Genomic DNA, 27,046 nt, shown 5'->3' with positions numbered 1-27,046 from the left:
TATGGCAACGTAGCTGAGCGGGTACACGAAGACCTTGGAGAGTTAATTCGACGCCAGCGCTTTTTACGTCGAGATCTTAAATTGTAAGCATACAAAATACAGCTTGTACAAGAACTGGAGCCGCTTCCCAAGCGACATCGTTTTTGAAAAGTTTCTGGAGGATCCGATGATTTCGAGCCAAATTTTGTTCCATTTATGGCTCATTGGGTAAGTAAATAAACAAAATTGCCGCATTTGGGAGGAAGAGCAACCTGAAGAAAGTCAAGAACTGCCATTTCATCCAGAAAAACAGCGGCTTAGGGTGATTTGTGGACCATGGGAATTATCGGTCCATATTTCTTCAAAAATTATGCCGTCGATAACGTAACCGTCAATGGCGACCTTTATCGCATCATGATAATCGACTATTTGATACCTGAAATTGAAACTTGTGATCTCGGCGATATTTGGTTTCGACAAAACGGCACCACTTCCCACACATCGCATCCATCAATGAATTTATTGAGAGAATACTTCGGTGACCAGAAAATTTCACTTTTTTTGCCGGTTGATTGCCCACCAAGATCGTGTGATATCACACCATTAGACTTTTTTCTGTATGAATATGTAAAGTCTAGAGAATATCCGGACAATCCCGCTTCGATTCAGGTGTTGGAGCAAAACATCACGCGTGTCATTCGCCAGTTACCAGTCAAAATGCTCGAACGAGTCATCGAAAATTGAACTCAACGCATGGATCATCTGAGACGTAGCCGCGGCCAACATTTGAAAGAGATAATTAGCAAAAAAATTAATTCCAAAGGATGTTCTTTATAATGATAAAAAACATTCCTCATTAAATTAGAAGTTTCTGTTTTTTCTCTAAAAAAGTATTGGACCTCAAAATGGATTACTCTTTATAATATATTATATCAGTGGGAAACGTTATTAAACAATAGCCTCATTTTTCCCAAAAAAATTAAAAGCTCTAACTCATATTTACACTTAGAAAGCAATATTGTCTCAATAAATTTTATCGCTGTGACATTAATTCACAAAATTATATTAATTACATGAAGTAGACACTTTTAAAATGCAAATTCACTCACTTATATATGCATGTATGATTTTAGGTACATGAACAATATATACCTAGATATATGTATGTATGAATATCTGAAGTTTAACAGACGCTAAAAACACTCATCTTTTTGTCACCTAATATTGTAGAAGCAACTATTTCCTTACTTTTGTTTTATAGCGCACTCCGTTGCTTATCATTATACGCATATAAATACATATGTATATACATATGATATATGTACATATGTTTTTATAAATTCCAACGAGTGCTTGCAATGCATCTTTATAAATGTCGTGTGTAATCAGTAAATTAGAATTAGTCTCTTGTCTCTGTAAATAATTTGTTTGAACGCTAGACTTTTCAAAGGGTAAGAGTATTTCATCTTTATGGTGATAATATAAATTTCCAAACATTCATACATAGATACATATATGATATAGTAAAGATTATTCAAATTTTTTGTAAGGAACTTTATTGCAATCCATTGCAGCAAAATTACAAGCCTTGTAATTCAGTTAAAATTTTACAGTGTTTACACTTTTGTTGTTGGAATCAAACAATGCATTTCTTTTATAACCTAAATTGAGTCTATAGATTATATATTTGTGAGTCTGTCGCCACTCAGCAAGCCATTTCTGTAATTAAAATCCATTAGTTGTTCTGAATTGAGGGTGATGTTAAAGGCCAGTAAATATTCCCTAAACAATTTTGTGGAATTAGTAGATCCTACTGCCGGTTCGTAATAGTAATTTGCACCAATTAAAGTGGGATAAGCCACGGTTGTGCGAAAAGTATGGGTCAGATTGTGAAAGAGGACAAGACGAATATACAAATCATGTCCTCAAATAAACAGTCACCACATTCGTGAATTGGCTCACATTTTGCTGTTGACAGACATTTTCGTTTATCTTGGAACCAGCATCCAAACCAATAACAATATCAGCCTTGAAATCCAACGCAGAATAACACTTTCCATTTGGTGCTACTTCGGACTGAGTAGTCAATTGAAAAGCCAAATCCTCCATCGACGAAGAAAGACCGAACTCTATAAGTCCCTCATTATTTCCGTCCTGCTACATGGTCCCGAGGCATTGACAATGATATCATCTGATGAGTCGGCCTTGGGAACGTTTCGAGAGAAAGATTTTTCGGAAGATTAAGGTCCTTTGCGCATTGGCAACACCGAATACCGCAGTCGATGGAACGTTGAGCTCTACGAGATATACGACGACATTGATATTCAGCGAATCAAGAGACAGCGGCTGGCTAGGTCATGTTGTCCGGTTGAAGAAGGGCCTCTACTCCGTTGGTGATACTAGGTAGAGCAGGACCTGGCGGCACTTGGAATCTTGAACGACTGGCGTGCTGTTGTTAACTCGGCTATAAATGCGTAAGCGGTATATGGAAAAAGTGTACCAAGGAACTTGGTTCTTTGTCGCGCTATTGAAATCCTACTACTGCTCTTTCTAGTACTTTTGCACAAGAAAGAAATGACTTCTTTCTAAGAATATAAATATTAATTACGGTTCAAAACCAAAAGAAAAATTGCAACCCTGTTAACCTAAAAAATGGATCTAAAAGTATTGCACCAGCTCGAAATGCACGCAACCACTTCTACAAATTCCAAATAAATGAAATAAACGAATTGTTTACTGAGCGACATTTAATTGATTTTGAACTATTGCATTGTTTCCTTCACTCGCCAGCCTATTGGAAGTTCAAAATCAAATCGAGCGCCTTTGAAATATGATCGTTTGGGGCGCTTAGAAATGCTTTGTCGGCGCTTGTTGCGTTAATTCTACAGCTTAGAGCGCATTGGGGGCGCTGCAAGTTCTCAGAGCATACAAAAACACATACTTACATATATACATATGTATATAAATTAATATATACATACATATATTAAATATGACTCAATGGCATTCACATGTAACGCTTAGGCTTATAATATGTGCGTGTGCGTGTCTTTGCATGAATATCCGTGCGCATGCACCCCCACAGCGGGTTGTCATGTCAACATTTGAACTGTTATATGTTATGGTCACGTGCCTATGTCAATGCAAAAGGCAAACAGTTATGCATACATAACTACTTATGTGTGGTTTTGTGTGTGTCAGCAGCTTTGCGTAAATTTCAATAGTTAAAAACCGCTTAACGGTAACGCAACTAAATATTGAGCACAACCACAAGCGCAAATAAACATTGTTGGCTTCTCCTAGAGTTGGCAGCGGTAACAGCTTGAGCCAGCCCCAAACACAGCACATACACACCCACAAACACACCCGTAGTCACAACAGCAAAGCAAACACAGCTATCTTCGTAAGCACTTGAACAGCCCCAAATCGGCGACTATTTCGCTAAGGTAAGTGCACACGCACACATATATTCCCATACATATGTATGTGTGTGTCTATGTGTGCTATCGCTGAAACGATTTTCGTTATCTTTTTATTTTGTAGAATACTTTCAAGCAGTAGAACATAGCCGCTTGACGCCGCACGACACCAGACGGACACCAAAAAGCCAACGAACCAATCGGCTGAAAATAAAACAACAACAGCAATTGGAAAACAGCCGGTAAACGGCGAAGTCTCTTCGCTGCTGAGCATTTGCAATTCATTCAGTTTGTGAATTGCCGCCAAACGGTCTGCAGCTGCCCGGAACCCAACTGGAGACAGGAACTCAGTACAAAAAAATAAATCCCATTTTTTAAATATAAATACTCCATAATATAATTCAATACTCGTGTCAATTAATTGGCGACGTCGCGCTCGTGTTAACTATCAACGATTAGCAACGCTGACATTTAATTTGCCACTTAAAATTGGTGGCGTTTTTCTAACCAAAAAAAAAAAATAATAATAATAAAATAAATAAAAAGCAACACGTAAACGCATGCTAATATTTCCGGCGGTTAAGGTTAGCGTGTACGCCTACGTTTTAGCGTCGATAATATTTTTGGTTGTCTTCTCAATTGGATATTTAACATTTTCATATTTCTGATTTGTCGGTAGATATTCTTAGTAATTACTAATCAGTCTGTTAAGCGCGCAATTAATAGCAACTAGTGCTAGCTAAATAATTGTTGTTGATAAACGTTGTTGATAAAGATGACAGCTAAAAATATACCAAGGCGCCAAGCAATCCCCGTGCTTTACACCAGAGGCACACACTACGATGTCGGTTTTGATATGGTGAGCTTGTAAAACTGTTATTATCATATCATAGTAAAAATATAGAAATAGAGAGATAACGTCAAGATGTTGCATTTATACATATATACAATAAAACAAAAGTGTGTTTGCATTTTAAATATTTCTGTGGAAAATTTTTTTGGAGAAATTCAGCGAAGTGCTTCCTGGCTTCTTTTTAAAAATTTTAAATATTTTCATTTTTATTTAGAAATTTTAAAATTCTAGTAAATTGAAAATTAAAATTTTGAAAGTGCTTATGTTACCAAAATTTTATAAAAAAAAGTTAGAAGTGATTACTTAATTTTACTAAATTAAAAATTAAATTTTTGGAAAGTAAGTTTTTTTCAAAATAATTCTTCAAAGTTAATATTTCCAAAAAAAATTCTTTAAAGTTATTAATTCCAAAAAAATTATACAATTTTTTAAAGATGATCACAAATTTTTTGAAATTCAATAAACGGAATAAAAAAAATATATGTATATAGTTTTGAAAGTTATTATTTTACTATTTTAGTACATAAAATTTTAGTAGATTAAAATTTTAAAAGTCCTTATGTTAGGAAAATTTTATAAAAAAGAATTTTTAGAAGTGTTTACTAAATTTGACTTAATTAAAAATTAAATTTTTTGGGACACTTTAAAAAACAAAATCTTCAACATTATTATTTCTAAAAAAATTAAAAAAGTCTTCAAAGACGAATACATATTTTTTGAAATTAAAAAAATGAAATTTAACACCTTAGAAATGCAAAGTCTCAAAAGTTATATATTTTCGAAAATTAATAAAATTTTTATATCCTTAATTTCATTAAAATTTTATAAAAATCAATAAAATTTGTAAGTTTTTTGAACTTCAAAAAACAAAATTGTTACATGTTACTTTTTTAGAAAATGCCAAAAAAAATAGTTTTAAAAGTTATTAATTTACAAAAATATTGAAAAAAATATTTGAAACTTATAATTTTAGAAAAATTGCATAAAATTCAATAAAAGTGATCACTGATTTTAGTACATAAAAAATTAAATTTTGGAAAGTTTCAAGTTCATTAAAATTGTATAAAAATTAATAAAATTTATCACAAAATTTTGGTCCACTATAAAACTTAATTTTGAAAGTTAATTATTTTCAAAAATCCTAAAAAATTCAATTGTTTGAAAGTTATTATTTTAGAAACATTAAAAAAACTTAAATTTTGAAAGAACTTGAGGAAAATTGTATACAAAATAATGATCATAAAATTTTGGTACCTGAAAAAGTTTAATTTTTGAAAGTAATTTTTTTTCGGAAATTTCGAAATTGAAAAGTACCATTTTTCGAAAATTAAAATAAAATTAAGTGGGAAGTAACAACTTAATTAAACAATTATTGGAAGATGTTTGAAAAAGGTTAATTTTTCCAAATTTTAAATTTAGTAAAATTCTATAAAATCTTCAAAAGTGGCCCTGAAATTTTAGTATTATTATAGTATTACATTTTCTGAAATAAATTATTACAGAAACTTGTATAAAAATCATTAAAAATGGTGATACATTTTTTGCACCTTAAAAAAAATGAAATTTTGAAAGTTACTATTTTTTAAATAGTAAAAAGCTGCAATTATTGAAAAATTATTAATTTAGGAAATTATAGCGATTCTTAAAAATTCAAAAAAAATACGTTTATTGAAATAAATTATTACAGCAAACTTTATAAAAATCTTTAAAATAAAATAAATTATACATTTTTTGCAATTTAAAAAAATAAAGAATTTTGAAAGAATTAATTAAAAAGTTAAAACAATTTCATAAAAATACAATAATTTAAATAATAATAATGCTATTTTTAGTTCTAACAAAGAGAGCGTAGATTATTAAAGATTTAAGTGTAATGAGTTTGTTTTTTTCTTTTTTCTTTTGTACTTACAATGAGTGGTTCTCTAGGTCGAGTTAACTTAAAAATATGTAATAGATCAATCGACCAATTTTAATATTGTCAACAGGTGGCGCCACTAATTCGAGTTTCACCAAAAATTAATTAACCCAATTATAGAACACATAAATATTAGATTATTTGAAAATATGCAAGTAAAGTACCCTGAATGTGTTTTATAGATGAAATTTTCTCTTCATTGCTATATTAGAAATAATTTAGCCCACAATCCATAAGATTCTATTTTGAGTCATTCAATTCAATGAACTTCAGTGAATTTTAACTACTTTTGGTTTACGCGGCATAAACTGGCTAACTAATGCAAATCTGCAAAAAAAAAAAATAAAATTAAGCATATGTATTTACGTTCCTGTTTTCAAAAACTACGCCGAATATGCGAAGAAGACTATCACATGCCAGCAGTTATACAAATAGTACAGTTAGTAAATCAATAAACTTTCAACCGGTTTTAGTTTTGCCATAAAACAGCTTTTATTATAATTTCATCTAAAAAATAAAAAGCTTTATTTACTACCTCCGTAGATTAGAGGGAATGCAAATATTTGAAACGTGATAGCAATCACTTTTTTCTCATTCGTTAAGGGCTAAGTGTGAGCAAAAGCACTTTATTGTTCTGAGCTTATAGTGCAAAGTAAATGTGATTTAAGCTAAAAAAAACTATAAATAAATATCATGCAACTCAACCGTGAGTGAGGTAATTTGAAAAACAATCAAAATTGTGTGAATAATTTAGTGACAAAGTAAAAAAATCCCCTCTAAGTTTACAACAAAAAATTATATAAATATGTTAATCGACTTAATTTAATTTTACTTTATAAATATTCCGTTGCATCAATTAGTTATTACCTGGCATGACATGAAAAAATGCGCATTATTCTGGCACAAGTTGTTAATTGTCTAATTAGTAGACTGATTTATTTAACACGAATTATGCTGTATTATCGGAGACGAGTTCGAAATTATTAGTATAATGAGTATCTATAAAATTCGTCATTTTCACACTGAAACATAGAAACATACTAATGATGCTATGTATCGAATTTGATTGAAATTGGTCAAATAGATCCTGAGAGGTCTCGGGTGTAAGACTTTTATGGCTTTTGTTTAGGAATGGATTCACTTATATTATCTTATTACAAATTGTAACTTAACTGTTTTGTGTTCAAAAGTATCAAAAATGTTAATTCGCCTTTCTTTCTTATAATTCCTTCATTTAATTAAAATTAACACGGACCTTGGCCACCTATAACCACATGATTTGCATATTCTTTGTTTTAAAATGTACCCAATCCCAATGGTGAAAAAAAATATTTAAAAATAATTTTATCCATGACCAGTTTTTCTAATCACTGCACCCATGAAAATTATTCTAACCGCTTTCAGTTTTAAAATGTCTCTGCAAATTAATATTATTGTAATAAATAAATATTAATAACTATCTTTGCAACCCTATTTATATATATAATTACTTTTACTTAACAGCCTTTTACCATAAGTTTAACAATTTATACTCTGGTTATGCAATAAAAGCTAAAGAACCGACTAAACCGAACAAAGCGTGATTTATAATATATAAATTGTTATACCTATTTATTAATATACATATAATATACTATATATATGTATTTATATATATATAAATGATGTGCATAAAATTAACAGGTGTCACACCTACTCTGGGCTTGAATTTGTTTCAGTTATAATACTAATTGATATTTTCCTAGACAAAAGTCTTTCCATTAAAGCGGAAACTAAACACCTGTTCACTTAAGTGTACATATGTATTATCTCATAGCTATTATTTACATAGTTGCTGGCCGTTAACTTATGTCACTTCAACTGTTAACAATCCCTTATTAAAAAAAAAAAATAAAAATGAATACCAAAGCGCATTAGGGTTGATAGTTGTATTGTTATATTATTTATATGAGAATTAAGAATTATAACGGGTGATCTAAGTAGAGGTATTTTTTTCTATAGCCTTTTTTTGACAGATCACGCGTAAGTCGTGTCAAGTGTCATATTATTTTTAGTCAGTATTGTTTGGCACTTCATCGTGTAGAGACTGACGCCTGTTCAACGTTTACAAATCGTTCAACATTATTACGAAAATTCATTTTCTGTAAATAATGGGTTTCGCGATCGCGGCTCAACTTATGGTCAACATAATTGGTCTACTGAGAGTACTATTCGCAACACCATCACCCAACTTGAGACCCAGCATTCATTGTTGGATAATATTCGACCGAATAGACCACGTCACCGAAAATTTAAATGAAAAAATATAGCAGTCGTAGCTGAGACTGTACTCGAAGACGGTTGAGAGTCGATTCGGCGCCGTTCGCAGCAACTCGGGCTGACGAATGGAACGACTTGGCGCATTTTACGACGAGATCTTAAATTGAAAGGATACAAAATACAGTTTGTGCAAGAACCGAAGCCGCTCGACCTTCCCTAGCGACATCGCTTCGCTCTATATGCTCTTGAAAAGTTCGAAGAAGACCGGATGCTTTCGAGCCAAATTTCGTTGTTTAGCGATGAGACCCATTTCTGGCTCAATAGGTATGTAAAAAAACAAACTTGCCACACGAGGAGCAACCATTTCATTCAGAAAAACAAAGTTTTGGTACGGTTTGTGGGTCTGTGGAATCATCGGTCCATATTTCTTCAAAAATGATGCCGGTGAGAAGATCACCATCAATGGCGATCGTTATCGCACCATGATAACCGACTATAGGATGCCTGAAATTGAAATTTTGTTTTTTGTACATTTCAAAATACAAATCAAAATATATTAAAAAATTAAAATTATTGAATTTTGTTAAAATTTCCTAAAAAGTGGTAAAACGTATACGTTCACATGATAGTACCCCCTTAATTAATAATATATTATTTTTTCATTTATAAAAACTACGGATTCCGAAGAGAACCGTTTGGTTTTTTGGGATCAGAAAAATTTTTCACTAGAAATTTCTGTTTTCCATCTTATTTTTTTATTAGACTTTTATTATCTGTAAGATTTTTTTTTTACATTTACAGATAATTTATTGCCTTTAATTAAAAAATAATTTAAAAATTCTCTTCTCAGGTTTTTTTTATAAAGATAAAATATTGAAAAATTAAAATTTTTATAACTTTTCGTTAAACGGAATCTAAGTAATTATTGATTACGCGAGACTCAGCTTGATTGGAGCAACTTTAACTCAAATCCAAATTAATTTGTGGTTTTATTGTTTAAATTATAGTTACTTGAATATGAGGAGCTCTTAATGAATTGAAAAGTTAAGTGGCTTAACAAAATCGATCGTGTTGATCACGTAATAGAGTTTTGCTTGCAATACAATTATATTGAGAAATCCCTAAATCAGTTCAATTTTTTTCGATTTAGATTTTTAACCACCCTAAACTACTTATATTATCTATCCAATAAACGTGCATATGACTTTTTTTAATTTTAAAGGTTTGTGCTTAAAGAATATTCTAGCAACTTCCAAGAAAGTCAAAACTATTAGCTCCAGCTGTCTATTTACTGTTAGTGCTGACAGTTCGGTAGCAATCGCTTTTCCATGGAACACGAACGGCATCAAGACTATCATGATTTTAAAGTAAATCAATTCAAATGTCCGGGGGGCTCAAAATATATAAATTATTTGTTGTTGTTCTTGTCGGAAAACGTGAATTATAGCATGCCATGTTCGCAAACAACAGTGCACCGCTCTATACAGACACACACAAACACTTTTGCACTAATTTAATCAATTTATTAAGGACTTATTGCAGCAACAAACATTTGTAAACGACCAAATGTTAAGCGTTTAAACCTTTAACAATGAATTTGTCACGACAAACCGAAGAAATATTTTAATAAACTATAAAAATAAGTAAAGTAAATGGCAAAGCAATTAAATATGTAAATATTTTAATTGAATACAGCCGACAGTCTACCGGTTGCAGTTGAACCAAACCCAAAAAATGCCAACGTACGTACATACATGTATATGTAAGTGCTTGCGAATGTGCAACTTTGTCGTGAGCCAACTGGAAGTGTTATTTGATCTTAGTCACTCAAATAAATCAGTGAAATGTCTGTACGTAAATATATCATAATACATATATATTATAGAAGCAAAGAAATGTTTGAAGGAAAAACGAATAAGAATATTTAACATTTATCGCGCAATCATAAGAGAGAGGCTACGCCTTGTATTTGCAATTATCTATATGTGTGCATATATATGAATATTTGAACATGGGAATTTCAATTTTGTATTAATTACTGAAATAAAATAATTTTGACTATCTTGATTCTTGAATAGTAAAATTTACAAAATTTTATTAAAATACTTGTATATTAATTTTAATAGTAATTTTCTTTCTCTAATAATAACTATGATTATTTAGATTTTATATATAAAATAATATAATCAAGATATTCTCAATTTTTTTATTATATTGTTTATTCTTAGAAATAAACTATGTATGCTGTAATAATTTTTGCGCAAGTGTTTTATTATGTCTACGCCATCGCACTGATGTCCACCAGGGCGTATGAGTAATGCCTGCATATGAGCAGTATCTCCACTGGCTCTCAAACAAATATAAAGCGCCTTAAAACTTTTTAGTTATATTTATACAGCTTAAGTTTTGGAAAAAAATAAAAAATTCTAATTTCTATTAATTTCAAATAATTTTAGAAATCTAAAACTGCGGTATTCGGTGATTGCGTTTGTTTATTTGATAGAAATTGCAAAGACGTGTGAGCGTTAAAATTACTCAAAATATAAGTTATTACTTTCATTTTTGTTAATATGCCTCCCTTAAAAATATTTCTGCATTTAGCATACCACGATATCCAAAATATATCTGTACTACATGGCACATCAAGTGCTAATTGAGCCCGATAGGGCTGCACTCCTACCTACATAGTGAAGATGGTTAGGTTAGGTAAACAGGCAGGCCAGGAATACCTCACTTGTACAGCTAGAGCCGTCTGTACGTTGTGATACCAAGAAGTCTTAAGAGTAGATCAAAAATACGTCTTGAGCTCATAAATTTATTGAGGTAACCAATTCGCTTGATTTGTAGAAGGTATGACAATCAAAATGCGTCAAACTTAGTCTGGCGGAAGTTGGAATGTGGATATTTATTTGATTACAATTTTTCTCTTAACTAAAATTAAAGTACTTATAAGGATAAGAATTTAATTTTAAAAGATTTTTAAAGTTTTTTTCTTTGTACCAGAATATAAGCTTTAAATAAAACGTTTTTATGCATATAGATATTATTCCTATCTTCACTTATATAAATAATATTAATTATATACAAAAATATTTTCTTTTTATTTTTAAAAAATCATATAAAAAATATTTACCTACCTTTTATTTTTACAGGGTAGAACCTTCGCCTCGATTATTAAGAGCTTTTTACAACTTTGCAATCCATTAAATGAGTCATATTTACCACTTTACAATAAGGATGAAGGCAGTAAGTATTTATGTAAATATGTTTTAAATATATATTTCGTTCGGGTTTTTATTTAGAAAAATACTTTAGAGAGTAAAACAATTAGATTACTTACACAAACAAATATTAGTTATAAAAATTGTTTCGAAAAAAATTAATAACTTTTGGTAATTTTTTAAAATAATTAAATTTTAATTAATTGTTTACATATTTTAAAAATTTAAGTCAAAATTCTAATAATTTTGCAAAAATATTTCAGGAAAAGTTTACAACGAAACATTGGAGAGTGTTAAGAAGTCTTTTCCACAATACATCAGAGAACTGGAGGGCATAGCTGATGGTGCGCAAGTGGAGTTTCACAAGGTTAGTGAAGAACGGCGTTGAGGGAAATCTATGACATAAGAAATTATACCGAAACTAACTTTTTGAGATTTACACAAAAATTTATGTGTAAGGAACAGCAAGGTTTTATTTGTATTTTTTTTCTAATTCTTATATAAAAATTTTAATAGGAAATATAATATTCACGAAGAACGCCTGAGTAATTTTTTTTTAATTCCTTAACTTTCCCTTAACTTCACTTTTCTATTCAAATCTCTTGGCATATATTGAAGAAAGACATATCGTCACCTAAAATGCAAAATAACGTAAAAACATTTTCGGAAATTTACAGGTGAATGAATAAAACACGATATAAAATGGAACATGAGTGAAACAAAATTTAAATATTGATTAAAACTAGGTTATATCTGATAGCAGAACCTTAAACTGTTGGACATATGTACTTATATGTACATATGTAATTTAAAGTAATGAATCGTAATTAATGAAATACTTAATTTCGAATTTTTTGCTCATACGTTGTTTTGCATTTTAGGTGACGAAAAATGTTCACTTATTTGTACGCATTGGCACATTCTCATAAAAAGTTGTCGATAAAATTTTCAGCATTCAAAATCAATCTACTGACGTTTTGTTGACGTTTAACATGAATATTGTCACGTTTGACAAAAAGATAACAAACGGGTTTAAACTATTCATTCGCGTAGTTTACACCGGTGAACAAAAAAGTTTTTGGTTTCTATTTTCATACTCAAATATTGATTCTAGACATTAAAAAACAATGCATTTTTTGTTTTTGTCTCTTGAAGTTTGCTTTTTTTCATTTTATTCTTTTAAAATTTGCTTTTGGCTAATACGAATGTGTCTGATTTGCCCAAACAAACTTAAATAAATACGAACGGTCTAAAAATCAAACCAAACAGTAAAATTTTAATAAAAAAAACAGGAAAAAACGTTAACTTCGGCTGCACCGTAGCTAATACACCCTTCACAGGAGCATTTCTTTTAGTTACTATGTGTTCAGTTTGTATGTAATTTGTATGGATATTACATTGTTGCCTTAGAAATGAATCTATACCAAATTCGAAAGTTTTCCATACCAGCACTAGATTCCTATACTACGAGTAAGCCGATCTGAACAATTTCTTCATATATTACATTATTATCTTAGAAAATAACATGTGCCAACTTTTGTGAAGATACATTGTTAAATGTGAAAGTTTTCCATACAAGCCCTTGATTCCGATCGTTCAGTTTGTATGGCAGCTATATGTTATAGTGTTCCGATATCGACAGTTCCTAATGAGCAGCTTCTTGAAGAGAAAATTGCGATTGCAAAATTTCAAAATGATATCTTAAAAACTGAGGGACTAGTTCGTATATACTTATACAGACAGACGGACATGGCTAAATCGACTCAGCTCAACATACTGATCATTTATATATGTATATATTTTATTGGGTCTCTGACACTTCCTTCTGGGTGTTACAAACTTCGTGGCAAACTTAATATACCCTGTTCAGGGTATAATAAATTCTGAAATTTAACATGCAGTCTCTAAAACATATTTATTCGCAAACTCTTCATAAAAGCAACAGATGACATCAATTAATCTAGTTGCCTTAATTGGCTATCAGCTTAGAAATGCATTTCATTTATTATTTTTAACAATATTCGATATTACAAGTATAAGGCAATAACTTAATTGATGTGTTTTTGAAAAAAGAAATCTTCGCCCTAGTTTAATTACAGACAAATGACTAGAAATTCAAATACGCAAATGCAAGGATTTTTTTTCAATTTTTATTTTATAAAAATATTTAATAATCACAAAATATTTATTTTTGTTATTATTATTGTATTAAGCAAAAAAACGAAGACAAAAATGTTAAATTTTTAATACTATTAAGTACAAGAAGAATATACATTGTGACAAAAAGTATCCGGAAATTGTACTTTAAATTCGCCGGGTAAATGATATGACGAATGAATGTATTTTGCTAAATTGTTTTTTTTTTAAAAAGAGTACGATTGTGACCGAATTTAAAGCCAAAAACGCAATGAATTTCATGGATGAACCACCGTATTCACCACATTTGGCTCTGTGTAATTCTTTTTGTTCCTAAAACTGAAATTGCTGCTCCGTGGAACCCGTTACCCGTTTTCAGTCGATCGAAAAGATAAAACAAAATTCGCTGAACTCCTTCAGCTAAAGGTCATCTCAAAGAGTGCTTATGAAAAGTGTTTCAAGGACTGGAAAATCGTTGGCATAAGTGTGGCGATTACTTTGAAGACGACAAAATAAATATTGATGAATAATTAGATATTTTGCGTTTTTTTACAATTTCCGTGTACTTTTTTGCATATGTATGGTTTTGTTTTTTTATTTTTTAAACTCTCTTTGATATGTAGAAAACCATTTAGATAACTAAGTTTGAATTTTTTTCTGTACATTTCGTAATTTTATGTGGGAAGTTCGGTAGTCAGTCATATCGACTGATTTACAAAGCGCTTTTTTGTGTCTAAAATATTACACTTCGTACAATATAAGTATAAAACTTTGGGAAGACTAGAAGCGAGCCTGACAGCTAAAAGTTTTGTCAACTGAGGCACCCGTAGTACACAAGTAAACTCGAAGACCTTACAGATAATGATAAATGCTTTGAAAACAAGTCAACAATCTAATTGAGAAATCGAGTGATAACATATAAAGTATTTTTCAAAATCCGATCTCACTACTACAGCAATGTAATGAAATTTGCTATGGAATACAGGTGGTATGAGTAATTTTTTGCGATACTTGCATTTTTATACCCTACAACCCAGAAGGAAACATCGCGACTATATATATAAATGATCAATAATAATTGAGTCCATTTGGCCATGTCCGTGTGTCTATGTGTCTGTATATACCCGAATTATGATATTACTGTCCAAGGCAACGCTAAAATCTTCGAACAAATTGTTCAGATCGAACCAATATTACATTAAGCTTATATACAAACTGACCGATGTTAATTAAAATCAAAATAGAGTATGCGAAGTAATTTATTTATGATTTTTACTAACAATTAAGACAAGGAAATATATCACTATAGCGTTCGCATTTGTTGAAAAAATAACAAAAATTATTAAAATTGCTGCTTTATGCATATTTTGTCATAGAATAGTTAAACTTTTTGTGTGGGTTTGGGTTTAGTATACAATTTTATTTAGAATCTGTTTCATTATTAAACTGACAATAACTAATTATGTTGACAAAAGCAATGATATCGAAGTAAAATGAAATTAATTTTACTTAAATCAAGGTGAGGCCAATTAAACTGAAAGGGAAGGTTTTTTAAGATGTGAAAATTTTTATTTACTTTCAAGAGCTCGGCTGCAAGTAAATCGGAATATGTGCTTCTGAATATTCATAATTAGACAATTCGAAAAATTCCAATGCATAAGTCATTAAAATTCCATTATGATTTTCTAAAAACATTGTGATTATAATGAGAACAACATACCTACTTGAATTCAAACGTAAATAGTTTTACGCGCATTCCGTATACATACATACTTACATACATACATATTTAGAAGGCAAAATATGTATTTTAATATAGATATAGTCGCACTCATTTGCCGGACATAAGTACACCCATTCATTGATACACTCACAAACCTACATATTTACAGGCATTTGCCACATAACCGCCACGATCGTCATTGCACATGTTCTTAATCAGCTAAAATGCACAAATCGAAATGCAATTACATAAGTCAAGGGAAAACTGTAGCATTGCTTTGTCGTATCTAATGAGTTCAGTGCGAGTTGGTTGTTGCTGTTGTTAACGGTTTGCACCGCGACCAAAAGCTAACCAAATCTAATTAAGAATCAGTGGCACAAATTTACATGCATGCAACACGCAGCACGCCTAATATGTAACTGTTTAAACACGGGCTTATAGAGACATGCGCCGTTGTATGTACAATAGGTGGGTACACATTGTTGCCCATTATATACATATGTAACTGTAAAAACCTAAATTGGAATGTTCCACACCGCTTGTGTTATGACCATACAGCACGCCACAAAAGTAAAGTCCGAAAAAAAATGCTGCCGGCATTGCCTCGGTTGTTGGCAAAGGACAAGGATTTACACGATTACGCATACATTGGCGTGTGTGTGTGTGTATAATTAAATTTTAAATACATTAAACATATATACAACAAAATCATACTTAGTTTGAACGCCAACATACGGACGCCGATCTGAATCGGAAAAGCTGGCAAGGTCGAAAAATCAAAGAAATAATGAAGATATTTATTTCTAATATACATAAATGCGCACTTTGATATAGCAATTAAAGCATAATGTCATTACAATTACATTGCGATTATCAGCGTGATATATTGCACAAGTTCTTTCTGCACTCTTGTAATCTGCAATTCAATAACAATTTTTTGTAATATTTAGTATTTAACTCTAATTGTGGTAGTAACAATGTCTGTCCCACATTTGTTGCACGATAATCGTAACGATGTGTTAAAATGAGTATCATTAAGAAGGCAATAAAAATAACATACTACAAAGCACGCAGTTAACACTCATATTTAACGGTTCTTAGTTTTCAATTTGCGCGTAATCTAATTGAAAACAATTACCGCACGCATTAGGGTAATTAACTGCATAGAAGAGCGGTTAGTAATTACTAAATGTGATATTTTGTATGCATTTGAATGTTGCTTTATAGATATGAAATATATTTATACACACACATATGTAATTGAAACCCACCGGTAATTCACAATTTTTGCCTACCCTGTAGGAAATTTTATACTGTGTATATAAATCATATTATAACTTCAATGCCGCTGCTTTTTTAGAAAAAGTTATTACCAACGCAAAATTTATGCATTCTTTTCATTCCCAGGCGGTCTTTATCTGACAATAAACAAGAAAATATGTTAACTTTGGCTGCGCCGAAGCTAAATTACTTCCTCTTCTATAAGCTGCTTTTAGGGCATAAAAGTGTATAAAAAATCGTTTTCTCCAACTTGATCGGTTAGTTTGAATGACAGCTTGATGCTAAAGTCGTCCGATCTAAACAAGATTTTCGACGAACGCTACAATCTGAGATTATAATCTTATCCAAATTTCGTGACGACAAAAACAATGTTTTCTAAGTACAAGGTCTCGAGTTGGCGGCAGTTCCCGATAAATAAGTAACTTCTTGATGAGAAAAGGACGGACGCAATATTTCTAGTCGATATTTTGAAAAGTGAGGGACTAGTTCGCATATATACAGACGGACATGACTAAATCGACTCAGCTCGTTACGCTGATCATTTATGTACCAGTATATACTTTATAGAAACTTTTTCTCGAAAACTATTAGCGCCGACTCATGCCTCTCCACCATATAGCAGGACGGGGATATGAGTAATTTATAGAATTTGGTCTTTCATCGCCAAGAGAGGACTTTACTTCTCAATTGCCTACTCACTCCGAAGTAGCGCCTGTTGCCAAGAGTTGTTGTTGCTATTAATGCTGGTTCCAAGATAGACAAAATTATCTACGACTTCAAAGTTATGACGTAACCTGGGAACCAAGTAGCGAGTGCGACTACTGTTTGTTTGATGACAGGAGATATTTCGTCTTGTCTTCGTTCACAACCAGATCCATTTGCTTCGCTTCTTTATCTAGTCTGGAGAAAGCAGAAGTAACGGAGAGGATGTTAAGGCCAATGACATCAATATCATCGACAGCTGGTGTACGTCTCTGTACACTCTTATGAAAGATTGTGCCTTCTCGATTCAGCTCTGCAGATCGAATTATTTTCTCCAGCAGTAGATTCAAGAAGTCGCACTTTAGGGAGTCGCGGCTTGTCTGAAGCTTCGTGTGGTATCGTACGGCTGGAGAGATACTTCACGATCCTGACGGATCTTTCGGTATTTTTAATCTACTCCTGGAGAAAATAATTCGAGCGGCGATCTGAATAGTGAAGGTACAATCTTCCACTAGAGTGTAAAACTGCTGATTTTTTTCACTGAGTATACCTACGATCAATTTCGATAATACTCCATAGCAACCCTCATTACGTTAAGCGAAGATGCTCACATATTTTTAAATATTTCACCTGCTCAACATATGCATTAATCTCGAAAAAAGTTTTCCTATAATAACCGGCTTTACATTCGAGCCCAAGTGCTTGTTAGAAAAATATTGGTCTCTAAAGCCCCTATCAAAGCGAGGACATTCAGCTAAATTATTTGAAAACGAAAAAAGGTCATATCTTTACTGCTCCTCCTCTTTGATTGATTCTGCCTGATTGACTTTAAGACACCTTGGCACTCGTTACTTTAGTCACCTCGGTCGAACAGCATTCACAGATTTGTGATGGATGCAAAGAAGTTCTGTCAATATTCAAGGGTTTCTGCTCTAGGCGACTGGTTTGCAACTAAATGATCTTACAGTTGGGCATCAGACACAAATCCTAAAATAACTGACCAAAAACTAATATTATATTTTAGCTGCACATATTTATGCCAATGATATTTAAGAGAAGAGCACTTTAATTTTGTCGAAAAAAACATTACCAAACAATATTTTATAAAAGAACCCGATTTTGTTAAGAAAATGTAAGGATAATGTTTTTATTGAGGAGTCCCTATTAACTGGAACATAGCAAACATTTTTTTTTTGTGAATTGCAGTTGTCTAATTTTGGCTAACTTTTTGCTTACTCATTCAATTAACCAAAATAATGACTTAGGGCTAAGGAGGCAGTCGTTTGTATGCGCTTAATAGATACAAACTTGACACTGACGGGAGAGATTGGTTCCTTGTTGGTAGGTTTAGACTTTTTCAAAATCAAAATAACTTAAAAATATAACCTTATGGAAAAAAAATTTTAAATAATACCAATAATGAGTTTTCAATAATTTTTTTCTCAGAACCGAATTTTTCTTATTTTTCTAATTTTATGCTAAATATTATTCAAGTTTTCTGTAATATCAGTGTAAGGTTGTTGTTTTCTCATATTTTTTGCTTATTAAACATGCACCGATCAATATCATTAACATTGAAACGCAATTGTTTTCGCGACATGCTCATTGCAGTTACTAAATTTAGATATTTCCACAAAGCTTAGGAACTTAAGAGTTAACCGAATGAAAATTGGTCTATCGAAGGCGAAGTGCATATAAGCACTTACCTTCACATACCCACATAAATATATTCATATGTACATATGTATGTATAATGATGTAGTGCTGTAATGTAAGCGGCTTCCACACAAGTGTATCTCATTTCATCCATAAATGCAATCACGTGCCGCTGTTGGCATCGTTAAATAAAAAAGCGTGTGCAACAATTTAGAATCACGCCAATGCAATTTAACAAATAAATACGTATGTAATGTACATAAATACCATAATCGTAATCATTATGCGGCCGCCGCTTAAATGTCATTATTAGCGGCTCGTGTTACCAATCAATTAATCGATTAAAAATTCATCTCTGCAATTAGATACATTGTTGCTAAATTATAATCTGCAAATATGTGCACAAAGGTTTCAAATGTTTTTCATATTTAAGTAGAGACGAAATAGGTACTAGTTCCGCTCTGAAAAATCTTCAAGATAATTAAGTGGGTATTTAGCGATTAAATCGATTAAAAGATTAAAAATTCTACAGAAAGAAAAACGTTATGAAGGGGCTGCTCTCTACAAGCAACAGAGGAGTTAGAACTAAGCAAATCAAAATTTCTAAATTTTGAATTTAAAGTGGAGTCTAGCCGAAAAGCCGTATCTTAACTTAAAAAGGTTCTACCTTTGCGGCTGTTGTCCTTCCTAACCTTGAGATTGTCATATACCAGCTCTCAAAAACTTAAATTTTGTCAAATTCTAAAACTATGGTGAAAAACTTTGCGGTTCATTTTATAATATAGACTTAGACTTACGACGTTACTTTAAGAATGGTAAGGACCGCTTGCCCGAAAATGGTGCGGTTATTTAGCCATGAAATCAACAAATCTCACACACTCATTAAAACTTCATTGTAAAGAGATTGTTGTAGGCGAATGCATAGATAGATAGATAGAAAATATTTGAGGTTTTGCCCTGCGATCAAGATCACGTGTTCTGGAGTTTCCTATTCCACGTCGCAAAACCGGAGGTTTGCGCAATCTACTATGCCCATGTTGGACAAGTGCTTCCTGAGCCTGCAATACTGTATAGAATGCGACAAGGCGACGGAATTTGTTCGGGGGTTGATCATATCTCTAAACATTGCCAGATTGGAACCTCCCAGGAGTAGCTTGGTGTGGCGCATTTCTGTTGCCTAGTGCCAGTGCCGTGCTTTCTCCACTCTCTCCTCCGTGCGGAGCAACTCCTTTATGGTGTGGGATCCCACTGCAATGCATGGTTTTGGCTCCATCATCCTGGAAGCCGCCGCAGAGCGGGCTAGTTCGTCAGCCAGCCAGCTCATTATCGACTACCAGATCAGGTGTACACGGTTGCAAACTGATAGACGGTTCAGCCTTCCTATACACTCCTCCAGTAATAACGATTTGACCCCATAAGCTGAGATTACTTTTAGTGCCTAAGTATAGCGATTTGCTGGTTGCGAAAGTTGCGTTGAAGATTGATTTTTGCACACTGACTTATAGCAAAGACTTCTGCTTGAAATATGCTCGGAAAAGATCCCATTGGTATGGATAGTTTGATATGCGGTTCCGCTATATAGTGATGCCCCTCAGTAGTAGGTCGAGAATGGAATCACTCCACTCCGCCAAGTGAGATTCTTTCATTCGATTCTTCCAATGCGATTTCAAGGTAGGTATTAAACTAGGATATTACCGCTTAATTTTCTAACGACTGTGGTCTAAGAACAGGGAATAAGTCAACTTTTTTCGAAACAACTAACTTGACTTGGAAGAATTCTTTTTGGTAACATTTATTATAATATTTTATTAACAAATAAGATCTTTTAAATCGGATATTTTATCAGAATAGAATACTTACTGATAAATTTGTAAGGTTATTTTGTTGAAAACTGTTTAAGATTAACGTCAAATGCAGCTTTGGGAATTAAAATTTATACTCTAGAACTGAAGATTAAGATTTTGGAGCATTTTTTGCATTTTCTGAGAAAATGTGTATTTTTTGTTATACCAGAAAGTATGGACTTCCACACACATAAAGTCTACTGAGTTTAAAAAAAAAAAATTGATATTCTGACTTGAGATTTTTTTATTGAAAATTACTACTTTTTTCGATATTAGTTCAATATAAGTAGATTTAATAAATATTAAAAAAAAAAAATACAGTGTGTTTGAGTCATAAGAATGTAAGTTTCCACCAAGTTTCCCGGACGAAATTTTTATTTTTATTTTGTACTCAAAAATTTGGTTATGTGCATTTTTCACATAAATTCTGAGGTTATGTGAAAAAAGTATTTAAACAGAAGTTATAGATCTTTTTATTACTACAACTTTTCCATATAACTTTTTTCTATAGGACTTGTAATTTCGCTGGAAATTTAGATAAACCAGTCCTAACCCTTAAAAATGCTACCAGGTCCCCCCCTTACTTTAGATCGCCCGGAAAATATTTTTCCCTTAATGTTTGTTATTTCAGCTTTCGTCTCCGTTGGGTTTCAATCTACTATAAATTTCATCTTTATACCCTGAACAGGGTATATTAAGTTTGTCACGATGTTTGTAACACCCAGAAAGAAGCGTCGGAGACCCTATAAAATATATATATAAATGATCAGTATGTTTAGCTGAGTCGATTTAACCATGTCCGTCTGTCTGTCTGTCCGTCCGTCCATCTGTATATATACGAACTAGTCCCTCAGTTTTTAAGATATCGTTTCGAAATTTTGCAAACGTCATTTTCTCTTCAAGAAGCTGCTCATTTGTCGGAACGGCCGATATCGGATCACTATAACTTATAGCTGCCATACAAACTGAACGATCGGAATCAAGTTCGTGTATGGAACACTTTCACATTTGACAATGTATTTTCACCAAATTTGGTAAAGATTATTTTCTAAGGCAACAATGTAATCTCCGAAGAAATTGTTCAGATCGGTTAACTATAGCATATAGCTTCCATACAAACTGAACACATAGTTACTAAAAGAAATGCACCTGTGAAGGGTATTTTAGCTTCGGTGCAGCCGAAGTTAACGTTTTTTCTTGTTTTTTTTTTATCATTGTTAAAAACTTCTACATAGTCCCTGACTAATATTTTCAATTTTACTACTACTACTATTTTTAAGTCAACAAGAAGAAACAAGTTGTGTTGGCCTGACCAAGAAAAAGCTCAACCATGAAAAAGGAGTACAAATTACTATTTTCGGCAAATATCGAACGCGCGCATGCGAGTAGATAAATTACTGCATTCAGCTGTCCCCCTAGTGGTCAATATTACAGCCTTGATACTGTTTCGAGTGCGAACTTTTTGGTTTAACATTGAAAAGTGACGCCACGCAAAACTACAAAACTCAGTTACTTAGTCGACTAAGTAGCTAATTATAAATAAAATTTATTGCTTTTGGTAAAGCTTATAATTAAAATGCTGTCAAATCGTAGATGCAGACAGACATTCCTTTTCTACGAATGCACGCCGAGCGGTAGCCACACAAATGCTACAATTCCTTAGTTACCGTTATACAGCTGCTGGTTAATTTGCCACCAGCATTATCTGAATGGAAGTTGCACAATCGTTTGGCTATCAAATTTTGATTTAGATATTTGCTCAAAAACAACTTAGAATCCAAACACTATAAGAAAAATATTTGTGCAACATAGACAAAAGTATTTGTTTGGCATAAGTTTTGAATTAAATGCTTGTTTTTATTATGCGACTAGGTAGCAATAAACATGTTTCTATGAATAAGAAATCAATACTCAAATAGCGCCAATGATTCAGAATTGTGGATACATTAACCCTCAACTTCTTCACACCAAGCTAAAGTATTTTATTCAAATCCATTCAGTCGAAACTGCACTCCCCGTAACGTCAATGAATGCTTCCTCATAAAGGGGGATCCATTTCAAGGTTCCCTACTTGTTTAAGGAAAAAACACAGAAACTTCGAATTTAATTTATTTTTTGAAGATGATGTCTTTCATATCTCAGATGGTCCATCCGTTGAGTCCAATTTTCGAAGAATAGTTAGAGCATTTTGACTTTTAGTTGGCGATTGAAACGCGCTCCAAGGCCTGAATTGAAGCGGAATTTTCTGCATAGACTTTAGACTTTACATATCCCACAGGTAAAAGCCTAACGGTGTGATATCACACGATCTTGGTTGCTAATCGACCGGCCCAAAACGTGAAATAAACTGCTCACCCAAGAGTTCTCTCACTAAATCCATTGATTGATGCGATGTGTGGGATGTGGCGCCATCTTGTTGACACCAAATGTCGCTGAGATCACTTGCTTCAATATCAGGCATCAAATCGTCGGTTATCATGGCAAAAACGGTAGCCATTTTTCGGTTAGGTTCTCACCGGCATCAAAAGGATAAGAAAAAATGAAGAAAAATGGACCGATGATTCCACCGGCCCGAAAACCTCACCAAACCGTTGTTTTTTCCGGATAAAATGTCCGCTCTTGAATCTCTTTAAGTTGCTCTTCGTCAAAAATGTGGCAATTTGGCTTGTTAGCATACTCATTGAGCCAGAAATGGGTCTCATCGCTAAACAAAATTTGGCTCGAAAACGTCGGATCTGCTTGGAACTTTCAAAAGACCATAGAGCGAAGCGATGTCGCTTAGGAAGAAAAAAAACCGAACAAATGGTTTTTTCGGCAAAATCAATTTATTTTATTCAAAATAGTCTCTTTTTGCTTCAATACAGCTTTCTCCACGGTCCAAAAGCATGTCGAACGATTGTTTTAGCTCGTTGGCCAGTTTGGCCGCCGGTATGCCGGTGCAAGCCTTTTGAATAGCCTCTACGTCTGCGTAACGCTTTCCTTTCATGGCCAAATGCATTTTTCCGAAAAGGAAGAAGTCGCAGGGTACTATACCAGGTGAATACGGGGAGTGGTTAATGGGTAAAATGTGATTTTGTTCAAAAAAACTTGAATGTTGGATTCTGAGCAATTTGTGGTCGTCAGTCAATTTGTGCGGAACAAACCGTGCACACAGCTTTCGTAAGCCCAAATGTTCGGTCAAAATGCGATAAATCGATGTTTTGGAGATGTTCAATTACATTTCCATGAATTTCAATAATGATTTCGGCTGATTTTTGATGAATTCACGCACAGTTTCGATGGAATTTCCGGTGATCACGGATTTTGATTGGCCCACATGTTGATCGTCATTTATGTCCTCACGACCACTTTAAAAATGTTGAAACCACTTGTGCACTCTGCTACGAGAGGGGAAATCATCGCCATAAACTTGTTTCATCAATTGAAACGTTTCGGTAAAAGTTTTACCAATTTTAAAACAGAATTTAATGTTGGCTCTTTGTTCGAAGCTCATTTTCGCACCGATAATACAAACATACCGACACTTAAAATGCAATAACTTCACTTCCAATCCATGGAATGTCATGAAGTTCTCACTGGATAATCGTTAAAGATAGCAGATTCTAACGCACAAGTCGACATATAGAAGGCGTCGCCAGTGGCGCTAGATTCAAAAAGTCCTGTCTACTTTGGAACCCACCCTGTATTTTATACGCTTTCTATTTAAGATCTGAACGTAAATTGCGCCATAGCTATGCTGCTATATTTTCTTCACTGCGTGCTGGACGTGGTCTATTCGGTCGAAAATTATCCAATAATGCGAATAGTACGCTCCGTAGGCCGATTATGTTGACGAAACACTTTCTTTACAGAACATTAATTTTCGTAATAAAGTTTAAGGATTTGTAAAATGGTTCAGTCGTAAGTCAAAAGTCCATCAACTTAGATCACTTGTTATTGTAAAGAATGCGAAGTGCGTTTTGTGAGTTTGAATATCGTGCTCTTATTTCGCGAGTCCGTTCGAATGATGTTGGTGGATATTTTGGGTATGAAACTCGTTCTTGCTCGACTCGTTTCGATAAAGCTGAGTTTCAAAAAGAGGATGATTGTGACCGAATTTAAAGCCAAAAAAATGTAATGAATAGCATCGTTCAACCACCATATTCACCAGATTTAGCTTCGTGTAATTTTTTCTTGTTCTCCAAACTGAAATTGCCCCTCCGTGGAACCCGTTTTCAGACGATCGAAGAGAAAAAACAAAATTCGCTGAAGAAGCTGAAGGCCATCCCAAAAAGTACTTATGAAAAGTGTTTCAAGGACTGGAAAAATCATTTGCATAACTGTATTATATACTGGTGTGGATTGATTTGAAGATCACAAAATAAATATTGATGAATCATTAAATATTTTGCGTTTTATTTGCAACTTCCATGTACTTTTTTGTACCCACAATGTATATCGTACATCCTTCACATCTAAAGTTTAAAAAAATATATTCTAGTTTAAGCATTACATTAATAAGAACCTTCTATTCTTCACCACAGTTGTTCCTGTTGCATATGGATGAGATCACTGCAATTTGTGCGAACGGTAATGAAGCAGTTGCACCAATTGGCTGCTCAAGCATAATCGTGAACAACGAGAACTCGGTATGTTTATAAAAATACATAATTGCAGAGACAATTAAAAAGAATATTAAAATCTTATAACTGACCAGCGTGTACTCGCGCATACCGAAGATGCCTTGGCGGCGACACTCAACCATTATTACTTTGTGGTGGCACATATCATCAGCGACACGCCACAGGGCAAACACAAGGTGAAGGAGGAGCGTTTCATGTCGCTCTGCTATGCCGGCCACCTGCCGGGCTATACGATGAACTACAACCATCATGGACTGGTGTTCACCATCAACACTTTGTCGGCGCTGCATTTGAGAAGTGGCAAAACACGTAGGCAAATATTTGCAATAATTAATATTTAATACATTATGGTAGTGGACCTATGTTTTAAAACATTACTTAAACTAAATTCACTTTCACAGCTCGCCATTTCATCACACGCGCACTCTTGAGCGCCGAAAACTACGAACAAGCGCTCACTGTGCTCAAGGATGAGGGCGTCGGCGCTGGCGATGGCTGCTCCATCAATTTGTCTTTCATCAAGTAAGCACACACACACTTGTACACACACTTAATTTTTCCACCGGCAAACACTGCAAGTATTCACTTCCTCCTTTTCAGCGAAGAGCCCCACAAATTCTACAACATCGAAATGGCACCAGTATTAGAAGACGGCACGGAATCCCGTCTTGACATTAAAGAAATTAGCTGCGGCGGTCACAATTGCCACGCCAACAGGTAGGCTTATCAAAAATTACTTTCAACGATATAATTCACTACTAACTGTACTGTTTTGCAGGTATGAACGCCTCTGCACCGAGGAGGCCAATCCATGGTTGTTGGCTTCGAGCAAATCGCGCATGAACACCTTCGGCGAATATCCGCCACCGAGTTGCAAGGAAGATGTTGTGAAAATGTTAGGTGATTGCAGTGGCGGCGAGTATTGCGTCTTCAATGAAAACAACACACTGGATGAGCTGGTCAAAACTATCGCTGTGGGCGTTTTCGATTTAAATGAAAAAACAGTTGCCTTATACTCAGACAATCCGAGCAAGACTGAGCCGCAATGCGTTCTTCCGCTTATTCTCAAGGAGAAATGAACTTTAAATTACTCATCTACATAGAAATTGTTAGTGTTCAAAATATAGTTTAACTGAAAATGAACCACTGTACTTACAGTTAGATAAAAATAAGTATATACAACTCAATATGTAAAACTTTGTGAAAGCAAAAAAAAAACTTAAAAAATAGAAAATAAATATTTTAAATGTATATGTATGTATGTATGCATATATGTTTGAGTGTACATATATTTAAAATTGCATGGTGCCTTTTTTTGGCAACAAGTTAAATAGGTAAGCTCGGATATTAACTTTCTTCCTAAATTGCAAGATCTACTTGATCGAAGAATTTCGACTCATTTCTTCATCACAACGTTTCAGAAGTAAGACGGCATA

General features: G+C 33.2%; 1 protein-coding gene across 2 annotated transcripts; it reads left to right on the top strand.

The window, feature by feature from the left end:
- Nucleotides 1-3,544: 3,544 nt before the first annotated feature.
- On the top strand, nt 3,545-26,843 carry LOC120774944. 2 transcript variants are annotated; one of them, XM_040104824.1, is made up of 9 exons: nt 3,545-3,982; nt 4,078-4,257; nt 11,578-11,671; nt 11,910-12,013; nt 25,512-25,616; nt 25,685-25,919; nt 26,012-26,132; nt 26,211-26,327; nt 26,389-26,843. In XM_040104824.1, exons 2-9 carry the CDS (start codon nt 4,174-4,176, stop codon nt 26,687-26,689), a joined length of 1,161 nt encoding a protein of 386 aa, XP_039960758.1. In that variant the 5' UTR covers nt 3,545-3,982; nt 4,078-4,173; the 3' UTR covers nt 26,690-26,843. The 2 variants fall into 2 exon arrangements, with proteins under 2 accessions (XP_039960758.1, XP_039960757.1); XM_040104823.1 differs by having other exon boundaries at nt 3,545-4,257.
- Nucleotides 26,844-27,046: the final 203 nt, after the last annotated feature.

This window comes from Bactrocera tryoni, chromosome 4, assembly GCF_016617805.1.
Source record: "Bactrocera tryoni isolate S06 chromosome 4, CSIRO_BtryS06_freeze2, whole genome shotgun sequence".
In the NCBI taxonomy this organism is placed as follows: Eukaryota; Metazoa; Arthropoda; class Insecta; order Diptera; family Tephritidae; genus Bactrocera; species Bactrocera tryoni.
The sequence above is the reverse complement of the archived record's forward strand: the minus strand, read 5'-3'. Positions and strand labels throughout refer to the sequence as shown.

Coding starts and splice junctions, on each gene's coding strand:
- LOC120774944 (XM_040104824.1), top strand. CDS start 4,174: ATGACAGCTAAAAATATACCAAGGCGCCAAGCAATCCCCGTGCTTTAC. Junction 25,617..25,684: donor TCGTGAACAACGAGAACTCG/GTATGTTTATAA, acceptor ATAACTGACCAG/CGTGTACTCGCGCATACCGA. Junction 26,328..26,388: donor CACAATTGCCACGCCAACAG/GTAGGCTTATCA, acceptor ACTGTTTTGCAG/GTATGAACGCCTCTGCACCG.